General features: G+C 49.5%; 1 protein-coding gene across 1 annotated transcript; it reads left to right on the top strand.

Moving 5' to 3' along the window:
- Window positions 1-10,856: 10,856 nt before the first annotated feature.
- On the top strand, window positions 10,857-19,884 carry ALKAL2 (ALK and LTK ligand 2). Its single transcript, XM_060647378.3, has 6 exons — window positions 10,857-11,135; window positions 12,033-12,302; window positions 13,635-13,688; window positions 13,770-13,850; window positions 16,581-16,646; window positions 19,667-19,884. The coding sequence occupies exons 2-5, from the start codon at window positions 12,071-12,073 to the stop codon at window positions 16,643-16,645; spliced, it is 432 nt and encodes a 143-aa protein (XP_060503361.1). The 5' UTR covers window positions 10,857-11,135; window positions 12,033-12,070; the 3' UTR covers window position 16,646; window positions 19,667-19,884.
- Window positions 19,885-19,926: the final 42 nt, after the last annotated feature.

Here is a 19,926-nt window from a genome sequence, read left to right as displayed (position 1 = left end):
TGGCCAGCAGAAAGACTGAAACTGAATGCTAATTAAAGCTCCATTTAAAGGGAGGATAAATTAACAGAGTGGTTACCATAGCAACGGAGGGAATCTAAGGATCAGTGTACCCGCATAAAAACAGGTAACATTGTGGTTGGTACACTTGGCGAGTGAATTTATCTTGACAGTTCACTGGACAGACTCTCACCTGATCACATATCACTCTGTCTGGGTAAGACTGGGCCACACAGGACCAATGCATTTTTCGCCAATTACATTAAGAAATAAACTAAAATAAAATGGTCAATACGTGTAAGACAGATTAATTTTGTTGGCCACCAATGGGCACTGAGATTTCCCAGGCAACCTCAGCCCAAAGATTCATTCACTTCACTGAACGTCAGTGACACCAGTAGGCCCTGGGGCCTTGGGTGACCTTGCTCCTGACCAGCCTCCTTCACTTCCCAGATGCTGGGTCTCGGACGGCCCTGCTCAGGCCCCAGCAGTGGCTCAACCAGGGTGGCTTCAGCTATTACCTTTGCCTTAGTGGTCCTGTGGGTGGCACAGCCCCTCCTCTGTCTTTACCCAGGTGGTTCCCCAGGAATGCTGTTAACCACTCAGATACCCAACTCTTGTTTTTGTTTTTGTTTTTGTTTTTTTATAAAATAAGTCTATTTATGTGGTTACCTTTAAAAATTAGCATAAGAAACTATGGAGCCTAGTGGAAGAGGCTCTGGACTACACATCAGAAGCCTGAATCTTGGCTTGATTCTGCTACTTGATAAGCTGTGTGATCTTAAGAGACTTAACCTGTCTAAAGAAACCCTACAAAGGGGACAGCATGAGAAGAGATCAGTAATTTTCAACTTTTATTAAGCAGTGAAACTTCTACATTTTTTTGCTAAATGTAAAATCAGGCAGAAGCCCAATTTGAAAATGAAAGCAGGGTTGTTCTAACTTAAGCGAGGGGGATTGGGGCCCTAATACCAGAAGATGCAGACTTCCCTGGAAATCATGTGGTTCCTTGGGGCACTCGAGACACGGGCACCAGCTGCATGCAGTGCCCTGTGATGATCAGTTAACTCAAAACCACGAGTGATAAATGGAGGTTTTCACACAAAGACACGTCAAGCACAAAAACCCTGGTTTCTGTAAAATGGAGGTGCCTCAGTTCTTGATGAAAGACGTAAAAAGACAAGAGTAAGCTGTGATCTGTGTGCGGAATAACCTAGATTCACATCCACAGTAGCAGCCCCCAATCACCCCAATTGATTGGCTGGCAGGTTGGTTCACTGATGCATTAAAGTAATCTCTGGTAAGGCCAAGTTTGAATGAAGGGACCAGGAAGGCCAGTGGAGAGGTGGGGAAGTATTTTTGCGTACACAGGCTGGCCACGGCTGTGCCACCACTCAGACGGCAAGCCCACACCACCACCAAGGTCCTGCTACTTCTCTGCTTCACACATTCCAGGTTTCACTTTTGCCTTTAATGGCTTTTCTTGGAGCATAAGAAACATGTGTGTAGCTGATCCACAAGGCCCCACCTCCCTCACGTCTCAGTGTCATTTACTGAAGATGCACAGGAGATGTGTCCTGCGGGTAGAAAACAGCTTCTCTTTGGCCTTCTGATAGGCTCTGCATACTTTCCCCATGTCTGCTCCAGTGGACTGAACATAATCCACCTTATGGTCCCTTCCTTCCAGCCTCTGGTGCCGTCCAGCCATCGGGAAGCCCAGTAAGACATCAGACGGAGGAGGAAAATTCGGGTAGGTTACTGTCCCCCTGCTCCCTCCCCTTGAAGTCCCCTCGGGCTGATTTGCCTCTCACCTAAGTTCATACCCTTCTCATTGTTGTCACCCTCAGCCTTTGGGGTGTAGGGGTGGGAGAAGGCCCCGGGTACTGCAATCACCCTGTGATTTCCCTATAGCCTGTCCATAACTTGGTAAATAATCATGTCATCAAACTCTCCCCTCCTTATTCTTTTTTTTAATACTTTAAAAAAAAATGTTTATTTGTTTGTTTTTGAGAGAAAGAAAGAGCATGTGCACGTGTGGGAGGAGGGGCAGAGAGAGAGGGAGACACAGAATCCGAAGCAGGCTCCAGGATCCGAGCTGTCAGCACAGAGCTGATGCAGGGCTCGAACCCATGAACCCTGAGATCATGACCTGAGCCAAAGTCTGAGCCACCCAGGTACCCCTCCCCTCCTATTCTAATGGTAAATAAGAGAGTAAGTAAATAGCCATCTCTAGCATAGTGCCCCCTAGTGACTGACCAACTGGCCCTCATGAGCATTGCTCTCCAAAACCTTTACCAAATTCTCACCTGCATGTTGCTTTCAGTTCAAAGTCCTCCTGAAGACCGTGGGGCTCCACCAAGCCACTAACCTTTTAGCTTAAAGGGCAAAACTGCCCTGGAAACGTATCCAATACGCACTGGGGGCAGGGGCAGGAAGTGCGAAAGCACACAGTGAGCTCCCAGTCTACAGAGGGAGCTGGCCACATGCTACAGACACTCACCAGTACCCCATATCAGATCTCGCTTGAGACGATTCTCTACCTGAGAACGGGGAGAAAACAAGAAAACACCGTCAGTCTGAGGCAGCCAGCTTGTGGCCATGATGAAATGCCCAAGGGAATGACACCCTTGAGCCACTGACTAAGGCCAGAAGCTGCTAACCTAACATCTGTGGGTGTGGAAGTGGGTGTGTCTGTAATCGTATGTAAACATAGGTGTGGAAGTGTATGCATGTGTGTATATGTGTTTCACATATGTACTTTCACACTGCTTTTGAGTTTTCTATAACTTACTACAAAAATCATTGCTAAATCGTTCACTGTCAACTTTTGGGTCAGCTCGAGCCAGACACGATAGACTCATTGGTGGTTTGATCAGAACGTATGAGTTGCCAACTTTGAAAGTAAAAAGTGGAGGCCTGGACGCCGAAGTGGGGAGGAGAGGGACAGGGTGGAAGGTCGGGTGTGATCTGTACCGAATGTAAGATCAAGGCGCACGTGTTGTGGAATTTCCAGTGGCACCAACGGAGGAGAAAAGACAAAGAAACACTACGTTTGCCTCGAACAGAAGGGAGGAGAGTTGGTGAGGATCTTTTGCACACCTAGAAATCAACAGACAATGTTTAACGTGGTCTAATGTCCTGAAAACAAGGTAAATTGGTGCTTCTAACCTTTCATGTGAATGAGATGTTACTAAAACACAGACTCAGACTCTCTAGGTGGGTGGGGTTGGGAGGGTTCCCAGAGGATGCCAAGCTGGTCCAGGACTGTGAGGAAGCAAGGTCCCGACTGGCGTCAGCAGCAGCCGCAGGAGAGGGGTCTCAAGAACTGAACAGCCTCTAAGTCACATGCGGAACGTAAACTGAATCAGGGTATGTGTGTGTTGGCTTAGGTCTCTTTGAGTCTCGTTGATTTGATCTGACTGATACAAGTCAACAGTTTTTGCAAAGGACAGCGTATACATAGACAACGTGTGCATAATGTGGACGGGGTCTCTCCTCCAGAGAGGATGTTACAGAAAATGATGGTGATGATGATGATGGTACGGGTGCATGATTCTCGAGCAACGGAAAGGAGGTACAGTAGACGTTTACATATTTTTCCCAAACCCCTTACCCTCACTGTCCTGGTCAAGTCTAGCTAGAGTCTGCTTGTGGTGAGGAGGCTCGAAAATGCAGGATTCCACAGCAGTGAACACAACATCCTTGTTCATCTGCAAATATCACAATGTTCTTATACAGCTTATTATAGCTTAAATACTAGCTTTTAAATAACTACTATTGAAATGTCAAGACATTATCAAAATAATTCTAAAGCGTCCACAAGTGTTTTAAAAATCCATTTCTACAGTGACATAAATTTAAATTTACCAAAAAAAATGAACAGTGATTTTCCTTATGAAGTGTTTATTTGCTTTAAAAATTAACCACAGATTCTTTAAATGACAAACATCCTCAGCATAGTTAAGATTCAGGTCAACTTAAATTTCACCCATATTCTCAGGAATATACATTAGCAATTACAAGCATATTCTCAGGGTCAGCCCCACAAAAACACTTTATAAAAAATTGAACCAGACATTCAGATGGAATTTCTGCAGATGCCAAACATTTGGAAGCATCTGAGTGATTGACTCCATTTTTCACTTTTCATCTAAATGTTTTTGCCTTTTGCAGAGTAGATATTACCATAGCATATATCAGTTTCTCAAAATTAAATGCATTTTAAAAGATGGAGGGAATTATAATCGCCAAAACCTACATGTGGGACTGTTCTTTGACAAAGCTGCTAACGTAAAGGTTCAAATAAAAGTCAAAACTGTAAAGAGCTCTTTTACTTCTTGTACATGCAGATTATACTAGAAAACAGCGGGACCCAGGCAAGGCTTTGGGATTGGCTTATTTTGTACCCACTGTATTCCATCAGTCTGATTTCAGTGTGCTGACAATGAAACAGCGGTAACAGCAGTCATGAGGTCTGAGACCTGCCCACTACTTCAGCATCTATTTGCTAGTTTTAGCAAAACAGATCCCTTGAAACTGTGTACTGCTAACACTCCAACTAGAAATGCCTTTCAAATGACAGCAATCGAGCCCAGGAGTGGCTGTGTCAACCTAGATCTTCATTGGATCGGCTATATCTTCAGGAACATTATGGTTATTGATAACATTTGATAACATTTGGTGAGGGCCCCATCTGAAGAAAGTCAGATATCAAAGATTCTAAATAATGACAATTACATTTACTTTCTGCTATATATACATTCAGCTTTTATTTTATAATATAAATGAGATATAATATCAATTATTAAAATGTGCAAGGTTTTGATCTTAGTAAAGTCATAGCAATTTGAAGACCCGAAAATAAAGTGCCCTTTTTAAAGATGGGATCTCTCGTCAAACTCAAATGTTCCCACTCTGTGGGGAGAAAATAATCACCCAATGCCATCTGCCAAAATCCTGTTGTACAAGATAGTGTTTACATTTTTGCTAGAACACTATTAGAATAGGCCCTTCTTACCCTACTCTGTTTAATGGGCGCTTTTATAAACAGGTACTAACAGTGACGTGTGAAATGACAACAGTATAATACATTGCGTTGCATACATAGCAGCAAGAGTCATTATCACAGCATTCGGCTTCTCAGTAAAACTTACCAAGAAAGTCAGGACGCCAGTGAAAGCGCATTACGCCCAACTCATGAACCAGGCGTCCACTAAGGATGGGGGGGGAAACCTGTTGGCCTTTCGACCCTTTGGATCTTAAAGCCTTCGAAAGGGATCCATCACAGGCACTGTAAGTACCATCTGACTGAGGTCGTTTGTTCATACAGAGGAGAACAGGGTCTTTTCTGAACACCCGAACGCGAGCTGAGTGGGGCCACAGCACACCAGTTACCAAGATTTGGGATCCACGTGATGGCAGAAGTTCCAAGAACTTAGGAAGACCTCTCTGTCTTCACTCCTCTCTGACACCCGGGTGTCGGAAATGTGCCACGTATGCCTGCCGGTCCCCTTCCCATCCGCACTGCCCTCCGCCCTGGGCTCACCGAGAGGCAGCAGCACCCACACGTTTGTCACCCCGATGACATGGAGTCTTAGAAGACACGGATTCTCCCTCTACAGCCTGCACATCTAGGAATGCAAACCAGCAGCAGCTGAATGTGTGAGCGAATCGAGGGTTCTCAGCACCCTCCTTGGCGGAGAATAGAGCTGCTTCTGTTTGACGTCCATTGAAACTCGGAGTTCTGTCAGAAACAGAGCTTCACCTGTGTCTGAGGGCTGCTGAGTGTCCTGAATCCACTTTGCCTACTGGATCGCACGGCGACAGTGGCAAAAACAGTCAAATGTTTCCGTGATCGTCAGAGGTTCTTACGAGTTCACATCCCTAACCAGCCATACATATATCACTTCACCCAGAAGCAGGTTGTGTTCTGCCTCACATTCCAGCAGTAACCCCCCCCCCCCCACTGGTGTGAGCCCTCACATGCTGCTCGGAGCCCTCACACTGGTGTAACCCCCTTCACTGGTGGGAGCCCTCACACTGGTGAGAATCCACACTCACTGGTGTGAACCCTTACCAGTGCTCTGAGATCTCACTACTCTGATCGCCAGGTCTGTGGAAAAGCATATTTTTCTTACTCACACTGATTCCAACCTACCTGTTGTGATAGAACGTGCTTGCTGAGGGGCACTTGGCTGGATGCTGACCAGGGGAGCACAGGTCTGGGTGACACGGGCCATCCCCAGCCTTGGCCTCCAGGCCTTAAATAATTTTAATTTAATTTAATTTAATCTAATCTAATTTAATTTAATTTAAATAACCTTCCCCCCAGGCCAGCTGCAGAGGACCCATGGGGACCTCCAGGCTCTTAGAAAGGGCAGAGCCTGAGCGACAGCACAAATAGACCCCTCCCCACCACTAACTTGAGGGAAATTAAGTTTTATTTCATGAAGCCAGTAAAATGTATGAATTGGTTGATAGAGTAGTTTTCTCACCCCCAAACAACTACGACTTGCTTTGAGAATACCTTTGGAATACAGCACTTTTATGGCACTTTGAGAGTGCCTACATGACAGCAGTCATTACATATGTCACTTTTGATCAGGATATTAGGTGCACAGAGAAAAAATACATGGAATGTGGGTACATTGGTGTGTTCCTCGGCATATATGACTCCATTTTGGTCATATATTCCCAGAGGCCATTTGGTCATGAATTTGAGATGGGCTGTTACCAAATAGGATGCTCTGTTTTCCCATGCTGGTGTAGGGTGTGGACATTTAAATGCACTCCTGTCGTTGCCACCAGAAGGTGTGATATTGGAGCCTCAAATGGCAGGTAAGTGTCACTAAGCTTTAACACCTCTTCTCTAGCTGGCTTTCGTGACTAAACCAGCTCCAGGAACAGTCAAGGCCGTGCTCCCTTAAAGCCTCCCCGCTAATAGTCTCTTCCTCTTGGCCTTGGGACAAGAAAACTGAGCAAGAGTAAGCCAGTCAAGTTATAGAGCACCCCAAGCCTTCATACAAGACCTTTGGCTCATCTCTTGTGGACTTGTACTGCAGTGTGGCTTTGCAGACGCAAAAACGTGCATCGGAAAATGAAAGGGGGGGGGGGGTGTGCTTCCTCTAGGTACGAGGGAAAGAATTTAGTAGAGGGCTGAATTGCATTCACCCAGAATAAATTGCTAGAGAGCACGCACACACCATAACTGACTAGAGATGACACTGGTTACACTTGCACCAGGAGGATAGGTCCTGTTAGAGATCTTGTCTTCCGAAATGCTTCATATGCTTTCTAGCACATTCCTAGCACACTAATAATGTATTCTATAGCAGCAATAATAGAACACATGACAGTTAAGCATTAAGTTACATTTCTTTATAGCACATAACGTTAGCCTTTATTAAAGATAATTGTTTTTCTATCTAATAAGATCTTAGATTGTTAAATGATCAACATAATAGTTCAATTCATGTAATAGTTCATTTAAAAACATGTGGTTAATATATATCTATTTTATCAGTTTTGAAGGCAGTTAACAGTCATCTCAAATAAATTTTATACCTTTTCAGGAAGAGAGAAAAGTCATTGTGTTGAAACATTGGAGCTTTTTACTGTTTATAAACTGAAAATGTAACTTGCCCCTCTCACAACATAGATCTACAATAAAAGTAGGTTAAACACAACTCTTCCCTCTCTTGTTAGTTTTCTTTCTACGATACAACATACTTTTGTCAAAAAGGAAACAAAACTAAATCAAACGTAGCAAGAGTTACTTTGCCAATGATGCTTAGAATACAGCGTTGCTGTCTTGTCTTTTGGCTCCTTCATGATGGAAAGTTGTTCACCTGCTGAAGTAGGGAATTAAATTATTTAATATGAATATATCACCTATTCTTGCACAGAAGCAAATGATAAAACTCATAGTGAATATTTCAGTGAATTGTCTTTAACTCTTTGTAGGAACACTGAATTTTTTGTTTTCAGACTATTTTTGGTAACAGTCATAGAATTTTACAGCTTCAGACTTCAGAGACCATCCAGTCCAACCACTTCATTTTACAGGAAAGAAGTAGAGAGACTAAGCCGTTTTTCAAGTACAACTTCATATTTTCTTCTTTTTTTTTTTTTGTAATTTTGATGTTTTTATTTTATTGTTGAGAGAGAAAGTGGATGTGCACAAGTGAGGGAGGGGCAGAGGTGGGGTACAGAGGATCTGAAGCAGGTTCTGTGCTGACCTCAGAGAGCCCGAAGTGGGGCTCAAACTCAGGAACCAGGAGATCATAACCTGAGCTCAACCAACTGAGCCACCCAGGAACCTCACAGCTTAGCATTTTCGTGTAAATCAGTTTACATGTAGTTTGCCTTAAACAGCACAATTAATTTAGCCAATCGGAATGTGTTAACAATGGCTATAATACCCATAATTCTGGTGAGTGAACTCCAAGGAGTTCTTACTGACAATACCAATAAAATTGAACAGTTCAGTAGACCTTATAAATCAGTGCACTTTTTTATTAAGTTGAGAAAGTCTGTAGAAGTGATTTATACAAAATCAGTGGTTCCTGGAGTCATTTCAGCACAGAGCTTTGCAGAAATGAATGAATTAAAACATGATTGTCTGATTCTTAATTGCCAGATCTCATGAAACTAAACACCAGCCAGGCACCAGTTCTCCTGCTGTGGTTTATGCACGTAAGTATCTACTGAGATGGGCTGAAGTGTTGGTGCATACGGTTGGGCAGTAGAATTGAGTCATTCAGGAAATCCATTTGTCCCATTGCAAACCACAAAGAAAAAAGGACAATATTAATTGCTAGCAAGGCCTCCTTGGTTGGATGGTCGGTTGGGGAGGGGGAAATAATCCTAACAGGAATTATTGAGAAAAATATTAATCTTAAAAATTAATTTTAAAATTATTTTTTATTTCTAGAAGTGTAGTCGACATATAATATTAGTTTCAGGTGCACAACACAGTGATTTAACAATGACATACATTAGAAAATGTTCACCTTGATAAGTGTAGCCACCATCACAATATAAAATCATTACAATATGATTGGCGGCATTACCTGTGCTGTACCCTTTCATCCCCAGGACTTATTTATTTTGTAACAGGAACTTGTACCTTTTAATTCTCTTCATTGATTTCACCTGATTTTGTAAAATAGTATTTAGAAGGAAAGAAGCTGTATAAATTTAAAATAATATGTGACTGAGCTAATTTCTTGGTTTTTTTACCACAGCAATTTTTTTTTTTTTTTTTTCCCAAAAGCAGTTTTACACCAAATTATTTTACAACAGAGGCTTCACGCGCTCCTGCTGTTAGGCGGGTCTGGGCTCCTGCACCCCGGGCCAGTGCTGAGTGCCCACAGAGGGAATTTTTGTCACTAGGCGGCGCTCCTGCAAGAGTCACCCCCACTCCAAGGGAAAGGCAACAGGGAAACAAAATCCCATTTCATCTGCCTAAGAACTGTTTGGTATGAGTTCTCTCTCTCTCTCTCTCTCTCTCTCTCTCTCTCCTCTCTCTCTCTCTCTCTCTCGTATATCTTAAAAGAAACGTTCACATTTTAGTCACAGTGCTTGCCAAAAAAACAACACCCTATTTCCTTTTAAAGAGAGAATATAAACACATCCCCCCAAGAGATGCGGGGGGGGGGGGGGGGTTTAAATGATCACATTTTAGTATCTTCTGCGTCTATTCTATTTACCCGGGGCTCACTTGTGTTCCGGAGGAAACAGAACTAGTGAAGGGAGACAGAGACAGAGACAGACGGAGAGACAGAGACAGAGACACACGGAGACAGACAGAGACAGGGAGATAGTGACACAGAGACACACAGAGTGACAGAGACAGACAGAGAGCCAGAGAGAGCAGAGACACGGAGAGACCTGGACACAGAGACAGAGAGACGTGCCCGGAGACCCGGACGCAGGCAGAGTTTTGGGGGGCCCGCCCCGCGACCCCCCAGGCCGGCCAGGGGTCCGCCCCCGGTGCCCCTCCGCCCCCCCCTCCCCCCGCCCCGCGCCATCTGTGCGCAGCGTCCCAGGGCGCGGCCCCGCGGGTGGTGGGGGCCCTTAATCCCTGTGCGCCCTGCCTTCTGGTTCGTGCAGAGAACACCTTCCCGGTCGCATCGCCGACTTGGAGGGCGTCCAGCTCTTGCCCAGAAAGCGCCAATAAAATGGGAAAGCGCGCAATTGATTGATAATACATTTTACAAGAAAAATATTACATTGTTGAAGCCTCCCCAAAGCGCCTGCCTGTCCCCAAAGAACCCGAACTTTCGGAAGGACCTGGCCTGGGTGGGGGGTACGGTGCCCCGGGGGCTCCTGCGGGCGTGCGCGAGGGAGGGGGCGCGCGGCGCGGTCCCCCGAGGGAGGGTCCCGGCAGGTGCGAGGCGGGGAGGGGGCCCCGCGCGTCCCGCCAGGTGCACCCCGAGGTTCCTTGCCCCCGGGGCTGCCCCGCCTGGGACGGCGCAGGCCTGCGGGGTCCCGAGAGTGGAGCCCCCAAAGAGGGCAGACGCTAATCGACTTATTAAATGTGAGGCGATCAGGCAGCTCGTGTTTTAAGCTCAAGATCCACATTTAGACAAAAACAGAGCCGAGTTCCTGGTAAAGGCGTTTCTTCTCATCCTGTGACAAGTGACAGGAACGGAGGGGAACAGACTGGGGAGGGAGGGGGGCCGAGGGGCGGAGGAGGGGCGAGGGAGGGGCGGGGGAGAGGGGAGAGGCGGGGAGGGAGTGCAGGGTGGAGGGAGAGGGGCGGAGAGGGGCCTGGGGGGGGGGCCCGGACGGGGTGGGGAGACAGGAGGGGGCGGCAGGGAGGAGGGGGGGCGGGAAGGAGGGGGGTATCTGACGAAGATCCGCACGGGGGTTCGAACACTCGAGCAGCTTCTAATTAAAGACCCGCGCGGAGCCCTCGGGGACCCGCCTGACGTCGGCGCGGGGATAAGAGGCGGCGGGTCCAGCTCCCGGGGCGGCCGAGCCACCGCGTCTGCGCCCCGCGCGTCTGTGCGCTCCGCCCGCCAGGTCTGCGCGGGGCATGGAGTAGCGCGGCGCGGGGACACGCGCGGGGACAGACGCGGGGACAGGCGCGGGGACAGACGCCGGGACAGTCGCGGGGACAGACGCGGGGACAGGTAATCCGGCCGTGCTCCGACGCGCAGGTGGACTCCCGGGCGGCGCCGGCAGGTGTGAGCCGGGGGTTTCCCGAACCCGACCCTGCGGGCGGCTGGAGTGGGGGTCCCTGGACGGGGACTCCTCGTCGGGGTTCGGGGACGTCCGGCCGGGAGGAGGGGGCGACGCCACACAAAGGCGCCGCTGGGAACTCGGGCGCGGCCCCCACTCGCCGGAGGGCGCGGCGCTGCCCCAGCGGGAGGACCCCAGTCCACGGGCCGAGTCCTCCCAGGATCACCCCTCACTCCCCGCGGGCCGGGGTCCTCCCGGGGTCCTCCGGTCTCCCGTGGGCCGGGCCCTCCCGGGGTCCCCCCGTCTCCCGTGGGCCGAACCCTCCCGGGGTCCCCCTCGATCCCCTCGGGCCAGGCCCTCCTGGGGTCCCCCTGTCTCCCGTGGGCCGAACCCTCCCGAGGTCCCACTCGCTCCCCGCGAGCCGCGCCTTCCCGGGGTCCCTTCGTCTCCTCGTGGGCCGAGCCCTCCCGGGGTCCCCCTTGCTCCCTGCGGGCCGAGCCCTCCCGGGTCTATCCTCTCCCCCCCCGCCCCCCCCCCCCCCCCGGTCTCAGAGGTTAAGAAAGTTGGCCGATGTCTCCCGCAGCCAAGTGCGAGCGGAGGTGCTATTTCTCCCGAAAGTTGGGACGGCGGGGGCAGGACCCGGGGCGGGGGCGGCGCCCCGAGTCTCAGCTCCCGGCATCTCCGCGCCGGGGCCTCCGCGGGTCCCGGGGACACCGCGTCCCAGCCGCCGCCGCGGGCTCCCATCCGCTCGGGGTCCCGGGGGGGCCGCGGCCTCGGGCTCTGCCTGCCCCCCCAAACCCCCGCCGACTTTCTTTCCCGCCCCCGCCCCCCACGCCCTGCCCCTGCAGCGCGCGGATCTCCCTGCGGCCGAGCGAGCGAGCGCACGATGCGCGGGCCGGGACGCCCCCTGCTCCTGGGGCTGCTGCTGGTGCTGGGGGCGGCGGGGCCCGGGGTCGCTGCGCCCCGGGAGGCGGCCGACGGACAGACCCTGCTGCGGCTCATCGCGGAGATCCTGCAGGAGCTCCGGAAGGGCCAGGCGGGCGAGGCCAAGAGGCTGCAGCTCGCGGGCCGCAGGGAGGCCTCGGACTCCGCGCTGGACCCCGAGGAGCAGCGAGTGGGTGAGTGCGCTCCCGGGGTGTGCGCGGGGCCCGGAGGGCCCGGGGGTCCGGGGCGGGGCCCGGGGGGATCCGGGGCGGGGTCTGGGGGGGTCCCGGGAGCCCCGGGTGGGGGTGGGGACCTTCCGCACGTGTGCGGGTCCACCGCGTCTCCGGAGACACTGAGTCGTGTTTGCTGGGAAATACGGTCCTGGAGAAAACGTGTATTTTAACAGGAGAAACCCATTTCTGTTGTTTGGGGGAAAACAACTAGACAATGTGTTTTCGTAAAGAGAAGCAAACGGGACTTGGGTGACCGACAGCCCTGCTCCGCTCCAGGCGCGGGACCTGTTGCCCAGGTCGGAGCTTGGCACAGAACTGTCATGTGTCACTTCGCAAATGGAAATACTTTCAGCAGAGCGCTTTCAACTGAGGCAGAAGTGCTGCGGAGCGGCCCCCCCGCACCCCCGCCAGAGGCACAGCCTTCCCAGAGTGCCTGCCCCGTGGGAAATTTCCAAAGAAAGCTTGCGAGCTTTTAATGCTTTCATGACACAATTAGGTCAAGTGTGATAAGGTCAGTTTGATAGAGGCTGACGTTCAGACCAAGTGGGCAGGGTCCGCAGGGAACGTTTCCCCGGACCAGGAGTATCGGTGAGAAAACAAAGTGCAACCACACGCCCTCCTAGCAAAAGTTACCACCCAGAGCGGACGAGTGAAAAAGCAGAAACCAAGCCTGGAATCAGAAAGAGTGTCAATGGGGCACTGCCTGTTCCCCGGGTGAAAACTGACAGCTGTCTTTCCCCCGGAACTTTACCTTTTATCTTATAAACCGAGTAAATGGCTATTTCCATGCATGTACATCAGCCTTGGCAACAGGTGGTTTTGAAAGCATTTAGTCCTTTTCCTAAATAGATACCTAGAAAAAGAGAAGTTTCATGACATTGTTTTTGGTTGCTGTTTGAAGGACTGGGTTTTCGTTTCAGAACTTTGAGAGCTCATGGGATTTGATTCCCAAGCTCTCCAAAATGAGAATGTCTAAAGCGATTTGCTGCGGGAAACTAACCGCCACCCACACACATTTCTTCACCCTGTAACTTTGCGGTCACTGTCTTTTCCATCAGGGCAGAGATCAGACAAATAATATTGAAGCTTTGTGAACAGTTAATAGTTTATCTGGAGAAGAAACATGTCCCGGATTACAAGTCTTCACACAGCAATCAAGGGGGCTCCGATCAGCTTTATCTAGTGCAGGGTAACCTGCACTTTCCAGCAACTTTCCTCAACTTTCGCTTAGGTCACGTGACAAAAATGCTTCTCTCAAGCGATGCAATAATTACCTCCTTTCCCTTCAAACAGAAATCGTCCCTCGAGACCTGAGAATGAAGGACAAGTTCCTAAAACATCTCACAGGTAAGTGTCCTCACCCCTCCCCTGTGCCCCATCCCTGGCACCCTGCGAGCCTCATGACATGCTTCTCCTTCCATGTTCCAGGTCCTCTTTATTTCAGTCCAAAGTGCAGCAAACACTTTCACAGACTGTACCACAACACCAGAGACTGCACCGTCCCTGCATGTAAGTGACAGCATCCGGACGGCTTTGGGAAAACCAGCACATGTAGATACGATTCTCATGTCCTTCTGTCTATACAGTCCCCTCCTTCTAAATCTCCTGTGTGCAAATATATTTCCCCCTCTTAACTGTGGAGTTAGGGCGAGCAGACCATAGAAGAAGGTAACTGCGTTCTGTAGCAGCTAGTGCCAAATGGAAAATTATTTACATTCGCTGGAATTAATCACCTCTTGGAACCGGCTGAGCTCTTCCATTCACATTCTTGTTTTGTATATGAACTCTGGCATGATGTCTGTGTTTGTGTCTACTCAGTATGACAAACGAGCTCTAAGAACGAGTTGCTCAGATGACTAGGGTGTAGTTCTGTGCCCTGGGGCATGAAGAATCTGTGTGGGGCCCCCTACCCTGACCAGAGACTTCCTTGTTTCCGTTAGGGATTATAACCTCATTATCTAAGGAAGGACTTCATCGCTGTTTCAAACTTCTGCTCTTCTGGCCGGCCTCTCGCTAACCCACAAATGCAGAGTTCGCGCCTCAATCTAGTGCTCAGCCATAGCTTTCTGATCATTCGTCTGTAACAAAATGTATTCTATTTCTCCAAAAGTGGCTGCTAGTGCTCCTCACAAAACATAGAGTGATGACAAGTGACTTAGGAGCTAGTGACATCTTCGTTTGCAGGGACTGCACCTTGATTTCATGTAAGGCTCACAGGAGGGAAGTGTGCACACACCAGGTGTCTTACTGGCTGCTTTCGGAGACTGTCCGACCAGACTTTCCCGCCCTGCCTTCAAAAGACAAAATGTAAACACATAAGCCACTTTACAGGCAGTGGAAGTTTTTTTCTGCTTAGGCAGCGAAGTTTGCCCCAACAACAGAGCTGCCAGTGTGGAGGTCCCCGTCTAGGCACGCGTGACGCGGCCAGTAAGGCCAGGAGCATCACCTGATGCGGGAGGCTCCCTGTTGAGGCGGCGGGTGACGCCGTGGGCCTCACGGGCTCAGCCGAGGCAAGCAGCACGCGGGCACGCAGCTCTGACTTACCTTTCCAGCCCTGTCTCAGCCCACCCATCGTCCAGGCCATTTGCAGCCGGCACGTGTTCTTTTCCCAGTTCTTTCCTCTGAAACGGCATCACCTTCTGTTTGAGAGTAGTTTAGTATTCCAGGGACCAGAAAACCTTCTCGTTTTTATTGTTTAAATGTGTGTATATTTTTATATTAAATCCCATCTTAAAATCACAGGGTCACAGGTTCTAAATTTGCAGATGGCCTCTGGGGTGGTCACTCCTGATCTTTCTTTCATTTATGGACGCACAAGCAGACGACCTGCTTCAGTTGCTTGCGCCCTGACACAGAGACGCCACCGCTTGACCTGAGGACACAGTGTGTGTCCACACCCACTGCCTCCTTTGGCTCAGAGCAACTCATCCGTTCTGCGAGGTGGCCGTCAGGGTTCGTCACAGCTCCTCTGGGAGGCGGGGGCGGGAGGCACGAAGCCCACAGACGCGTGCACTGGGCGAGCGGCTGCTTGTGCCGATGTGGCTTGCACCTCTCTCTGCCCACACAGAGCTGGAGAAACGAATCCTGGGAGGTCAGGACTGAAAGGAACCAGAGCCTTCTTACTCAAAGTGTGGTCCCGGGGGGGGGGGGGGGCTCTTTGGAAGAGCAGAACATGAAGTTTCTCCAGACTGCACCCTCATAGGACCCCCAGATTATTTTAGGGTTGGAGAACATGTGGGTTGGTGGGAGGCGGGGGTGGTGGTCAACCTCATGGCCTCTAGATGTGCTGCAAACGGGAGCCCTTACCTTGAGCGCACACAACACTGCGTGCACGTGTGCTGTATTTGGGAGCACTGCATCGGAGACGACTTGGTGTGCGGGGGAAGAGGAAAAAAATGCCAGGAACCCAGATGCCCCAGCCTCCAGCTGTTAGACCTTTCTTTTTTTCCCCCTTTGAGCACAAACTATCGTGTCCTCTACATATTTAAGAGCCGTATTTTTAGGGGTAGGTTAACCGCTTGTCCAACACGTTGTGTAAATTCATTGTTGTCAATTTACTTGTTTATCAGAATTTCAGTTAAGAGTATGAATTCCTCCATTTCTAAGTAGGATTTTGAGACTCTTGAGAATTTATAAACTGCTGTAGCTTTTCCACAGAACTTCAAGCTGAGGAAAGCCCTTTACGGCCATGGTCACTAAACCTCACTTGGTCCTTCTGAGGTAGCACCTATGGAATAATTTAATAGGAAATTAAGTGAGATATTATGGAAAATCAGCCTGTACTCAGAAATTAGCTCACTGCTTCCTTCTGTTATCCAGCCCAGGTCTTTCTGCTCTGTTACTTGAGTTTTGACCCACTGTCTTTAAGTAAGAGGGTTTTGTGTATGATGAACCCAGGTGGGGACCCAGCCTGCACATGCCCTGGAAGGAAGCTGCACAAAACCAAAGCCATTTTGAGGAGCTTGGGAGCCACCGCAGGAAGAAAACGGGCATCTGGCCTCCCACACGGCTTCCCGTTCCATTCATCTCCTGCCCTGTGATGCTAAAGCCCCTGAAATACCATAAAAGATGAAATCAATGACTTAGAGCCCATGATTTCACATGACAGTCTCCGTATCACTTCCAGGGAATTCAAAATATTTAAAGAAATGGCTTTAGCAGCTGATATTCTTGTTAAAAAAAATGCTCTAAGGGTTGCTGACGTAACTGACAAGGGTCTGTGATTTATTTTCACTACAGACTATAAAAGATGTGCCAGGCTTCTTACCCGGCTGGCTGTCAGTCCTATGTGCTTGGAGGGATGAGGTAAGCCGACCACAGAGTCACTGGCACACACAGCAAGGACCGGAGTCCGGTTTGCGATGTGAGAAATTCATGGGTGTTTAGAAACACCCCCCCTTTGGCCTCAGTAGCCTTACTTTGAGTCCAGTGACACTCAGAGTATCTCCAAATAGTGGCCATCAGTGTAAGGTACCCCGGCCACCTGCACACAGTACCCCAGGCAGCTGTTGCAAATCTTTCCCGTGAGGGCTCAGTTGGCAGAGTGTTAACTGGAAACAAAACCCATTAGTGGACTAGTTTCAGCACGTTAGTGCATAAAACAGGAGGCACATCTAAAATCATGCCTGTTCACTTTTCGGCTTTCACTCATTCACTTACACTCATAAATGAGTGTATGACTAACCATATCCAGGCAACTTTTATAGACATTATCTGGCAAATGTTTGAGTTGGAGTCTATCATCATGCCAGTTAGCTTATAAGGAATAGCCAAGAATAACTATTCTCTTCATATGTTTCTTTCATAGGCTCCAACGGTAAAAATACAAATGCACATCAAGAGCTTATGAACTAAATTTTTTACCTTGGCCTCTTGAGGGCTGATGTGCGACCTGTAGCACCAGCGGTCAGCCACACAGATGGCTGAAAGGGCTTATTTTCCTGATGCAAATATCGTGGGTTTCAGTCGCAGAATCTTACATTCACCGTGTGTCTTGTGGGTGCTGGGCATTTCAGAAGCCAAGTCTACCCGCACCAGACATGCTTCTGGTCCTCACATGGCTGTTCCCAGACAATTTATCTGCTGTCCAGAAGCATTAATAAAAAGGGGGTAGGATACTGTGTTTGTCCAGGGTTACCCTCATTTGTCTCGTGTGAGGGGAGAGAAGTCCTGACGCTCGCTGTGGAAAAGCCGGTGGTGGTAAGTTAACGTCCAGACAGTGTGGAGTGGCTGAGCCAAACCTGGGAGCCGGGACTGGCCAGGCAGGCACAGTCAGCCCCGTCCCCAGCACCACGTTGTCCCTGCCAAACACCCATGGTAACGAGAGGAGCAACATGGGGCTTGGGTGGAGCATGGGGTTGAGCGGGGGATTACGAGGCCACGTTTTGTGCTGGTTCACTGACACTTGTGTGGCACTTTGCACTTGGGGAGAAGGAAAAGCATGGTTTTGAATGCCAGAGCTGAGAAATGTCATGCCCTAACTTGACCTCAGCTTCACTTCCGTCTGAGTCCTATCTGGTTTCTTCCACTGCCCACAAGGCACACAGAAAAGGCTTCTTTTTAAAGCAGTGGATGGACTCTCCTGTCTCTGCAGGTGATATGCTCGGGAAGAGGATGTTGTTGTTCGTATTAGGCCTTGCTTCATAGTGAGACCACCAGTGTTTGCAGAGATGAGCCAGGCACGTCCTTGGAAAACAACTTCCATTTGCTTAGGGGCAGGGAGACAAAATGCCCTGTGGCCGTCTAATCAGAAACATGCTCCCGGTCTCTACACCCATTAACTGTGCCCCCCCACAGTTGGTTGCTCCTAGAGGGGCAGCAGGGTGTCCTTACTAGAGCAAGAATGACTGCCGCGACCTAGGGAATGACGTGGGTGTGGAACTAGAACCGAGCGTGGTTCGACCCCTGCATCAGTCCCGGGATGGGCACGTCAGGGCTTTGGATACTCATGGCAACACCGAAAAGGGAGGGAGTCCTGGGGGGAGGAGATGTGGTCTCGGGAAAGGTGCTGATAGTTGATGCACTTCCCCACCCTGACCCACCGAGTCAGGGTCTGGCTGGATGGTGGGACAAGGGAGACGAGGATGGTGTGTGCCCACAGGTGTGATGCCCAAAGGCCACTGCGCCCACTGTCACACTTGTCACGGCTGTAACTGTGTTCATTTTGGTCAAGAAATGGGGAAAGTTGGAAAAACACAGACATTTCTGCTAACTATAATTTCCTAATATTTTTTAAAGATTAATTTCTGATAAATTCCAGAAGTTTTAAACTGCAAGAACAACGTTGGTCACAACAACGTAGACAGGCAGGGCCCTGCGGGTTGGGTGAGGACATCAGTGAGACACAGGAGGGCACTCGCAGGACACACACTCCTGGTCAACACAGCTGCTCTGGTGTGGAGGAAGCGGGGCTCAAACACCTGTCTTCTGCTGCCCTGGCAGCTGCACGGGATGGACACGGCTGCAGAACAGGGTTCCTCGTCCGGCTCCAGACCGAAGCCTTGTCTTCTCCAAGGCTGAGCCTGGAAGCAGCCAGTGTGTACGGGGTCCGAGCACAGGGACTCTTCACGTTTGTGAGCTGAGCACAAACCCCCTTGCCTCCTTCTTTCTGAAGCTCATTAACTAACTGATCCCCTCCAGCCAAAGGGAAACCACAGGCTCCCAGCCACTCTCCCTCATAGTCAGAGACCCACTCGAGACCCTCCCACACACACTTCATCACCTGGTGCTGCAGCTCAGGGAAGCTAGAACCCTGAGCTCTGGAGTGTTTCCAAAGAAATGTAGTTCTGAGCAACAAGGACCTAGTTCAGTCTACAAAATGCAGCCTACTTTCAGTAACCCTGAAGCTTACCATTATTTTTTAAATTAACGAATGATACACCAGTGGTTCGGGTATACTGCATGGAGTGCTAGAATAAAGAGTTTATTCTTGGTCATCGGCTTTGCAAATGCTCATGAAGATGGAAGCGTGAAGGCCAATCGACCATGTCTCAGGACTGCCACCAACTGTCAATCGGTGTGGTGGCCCCAGTTACCGAGGACTTGACAACACACACATCAGGAGTAAGGGCTGTCTTCAGACTTTAACAAGCGTTTGGTCGTATTTAGGGAGGTTTTCACCCCTTAGCACAGTGAGCATGTAACAACTGTAGGACCCGGTTATTTTCCACAATAAATGGACTATGCTTTTTGGAACAGCGAAATATACATACATGCAGCCCTTGATCCCTTGTGTTTATAAACACATTATGTTACATAATTCAACATCTAGGTCTTCTAGAAGCGCTAAATGTGGATGGTTATATATGAAACCAAATGTTTTTCAGCCGTGAGCAGAGGGCAGAGGGACGGCAGCCCATGAACCATGAGAAGTGCCTTGGGAACCAACAGGGGACAGAACCTACTACCTTCACGAACACATCCCCTTGTGAACAAGAGATTTATTTTTGCAGACAGACTCTTCCATAATTCCTTTAACTTGAGTTGTGTATGTCGACACTGTTGGCAGATACGTATTCAGCAAATCAGCGTACCTGACGTTAATACTGGCCACTTGAGATTCTGGAGAAAAAGAAGGAAGGATCCA

Source organism: Panthera onca, chromosome A3 (assembly GCF_046562875.1).
Source record: "Panthera onca isolate mPanOnc1 chromosome A3, mPanOnc1 haplotype 2, whole genome shotgun sequence".
Taxonomy (NCBI): Eukaryota; Metazoa; Chordata; class Mammalia; order Carnivora; family Felidae; genus Panthera; species Panthera onca.
The sequence above is the reverse complement of the archived record's forward strand: the minus strand, read 5'-3'. Positions and strand labels throughout refer to the sequence as shown.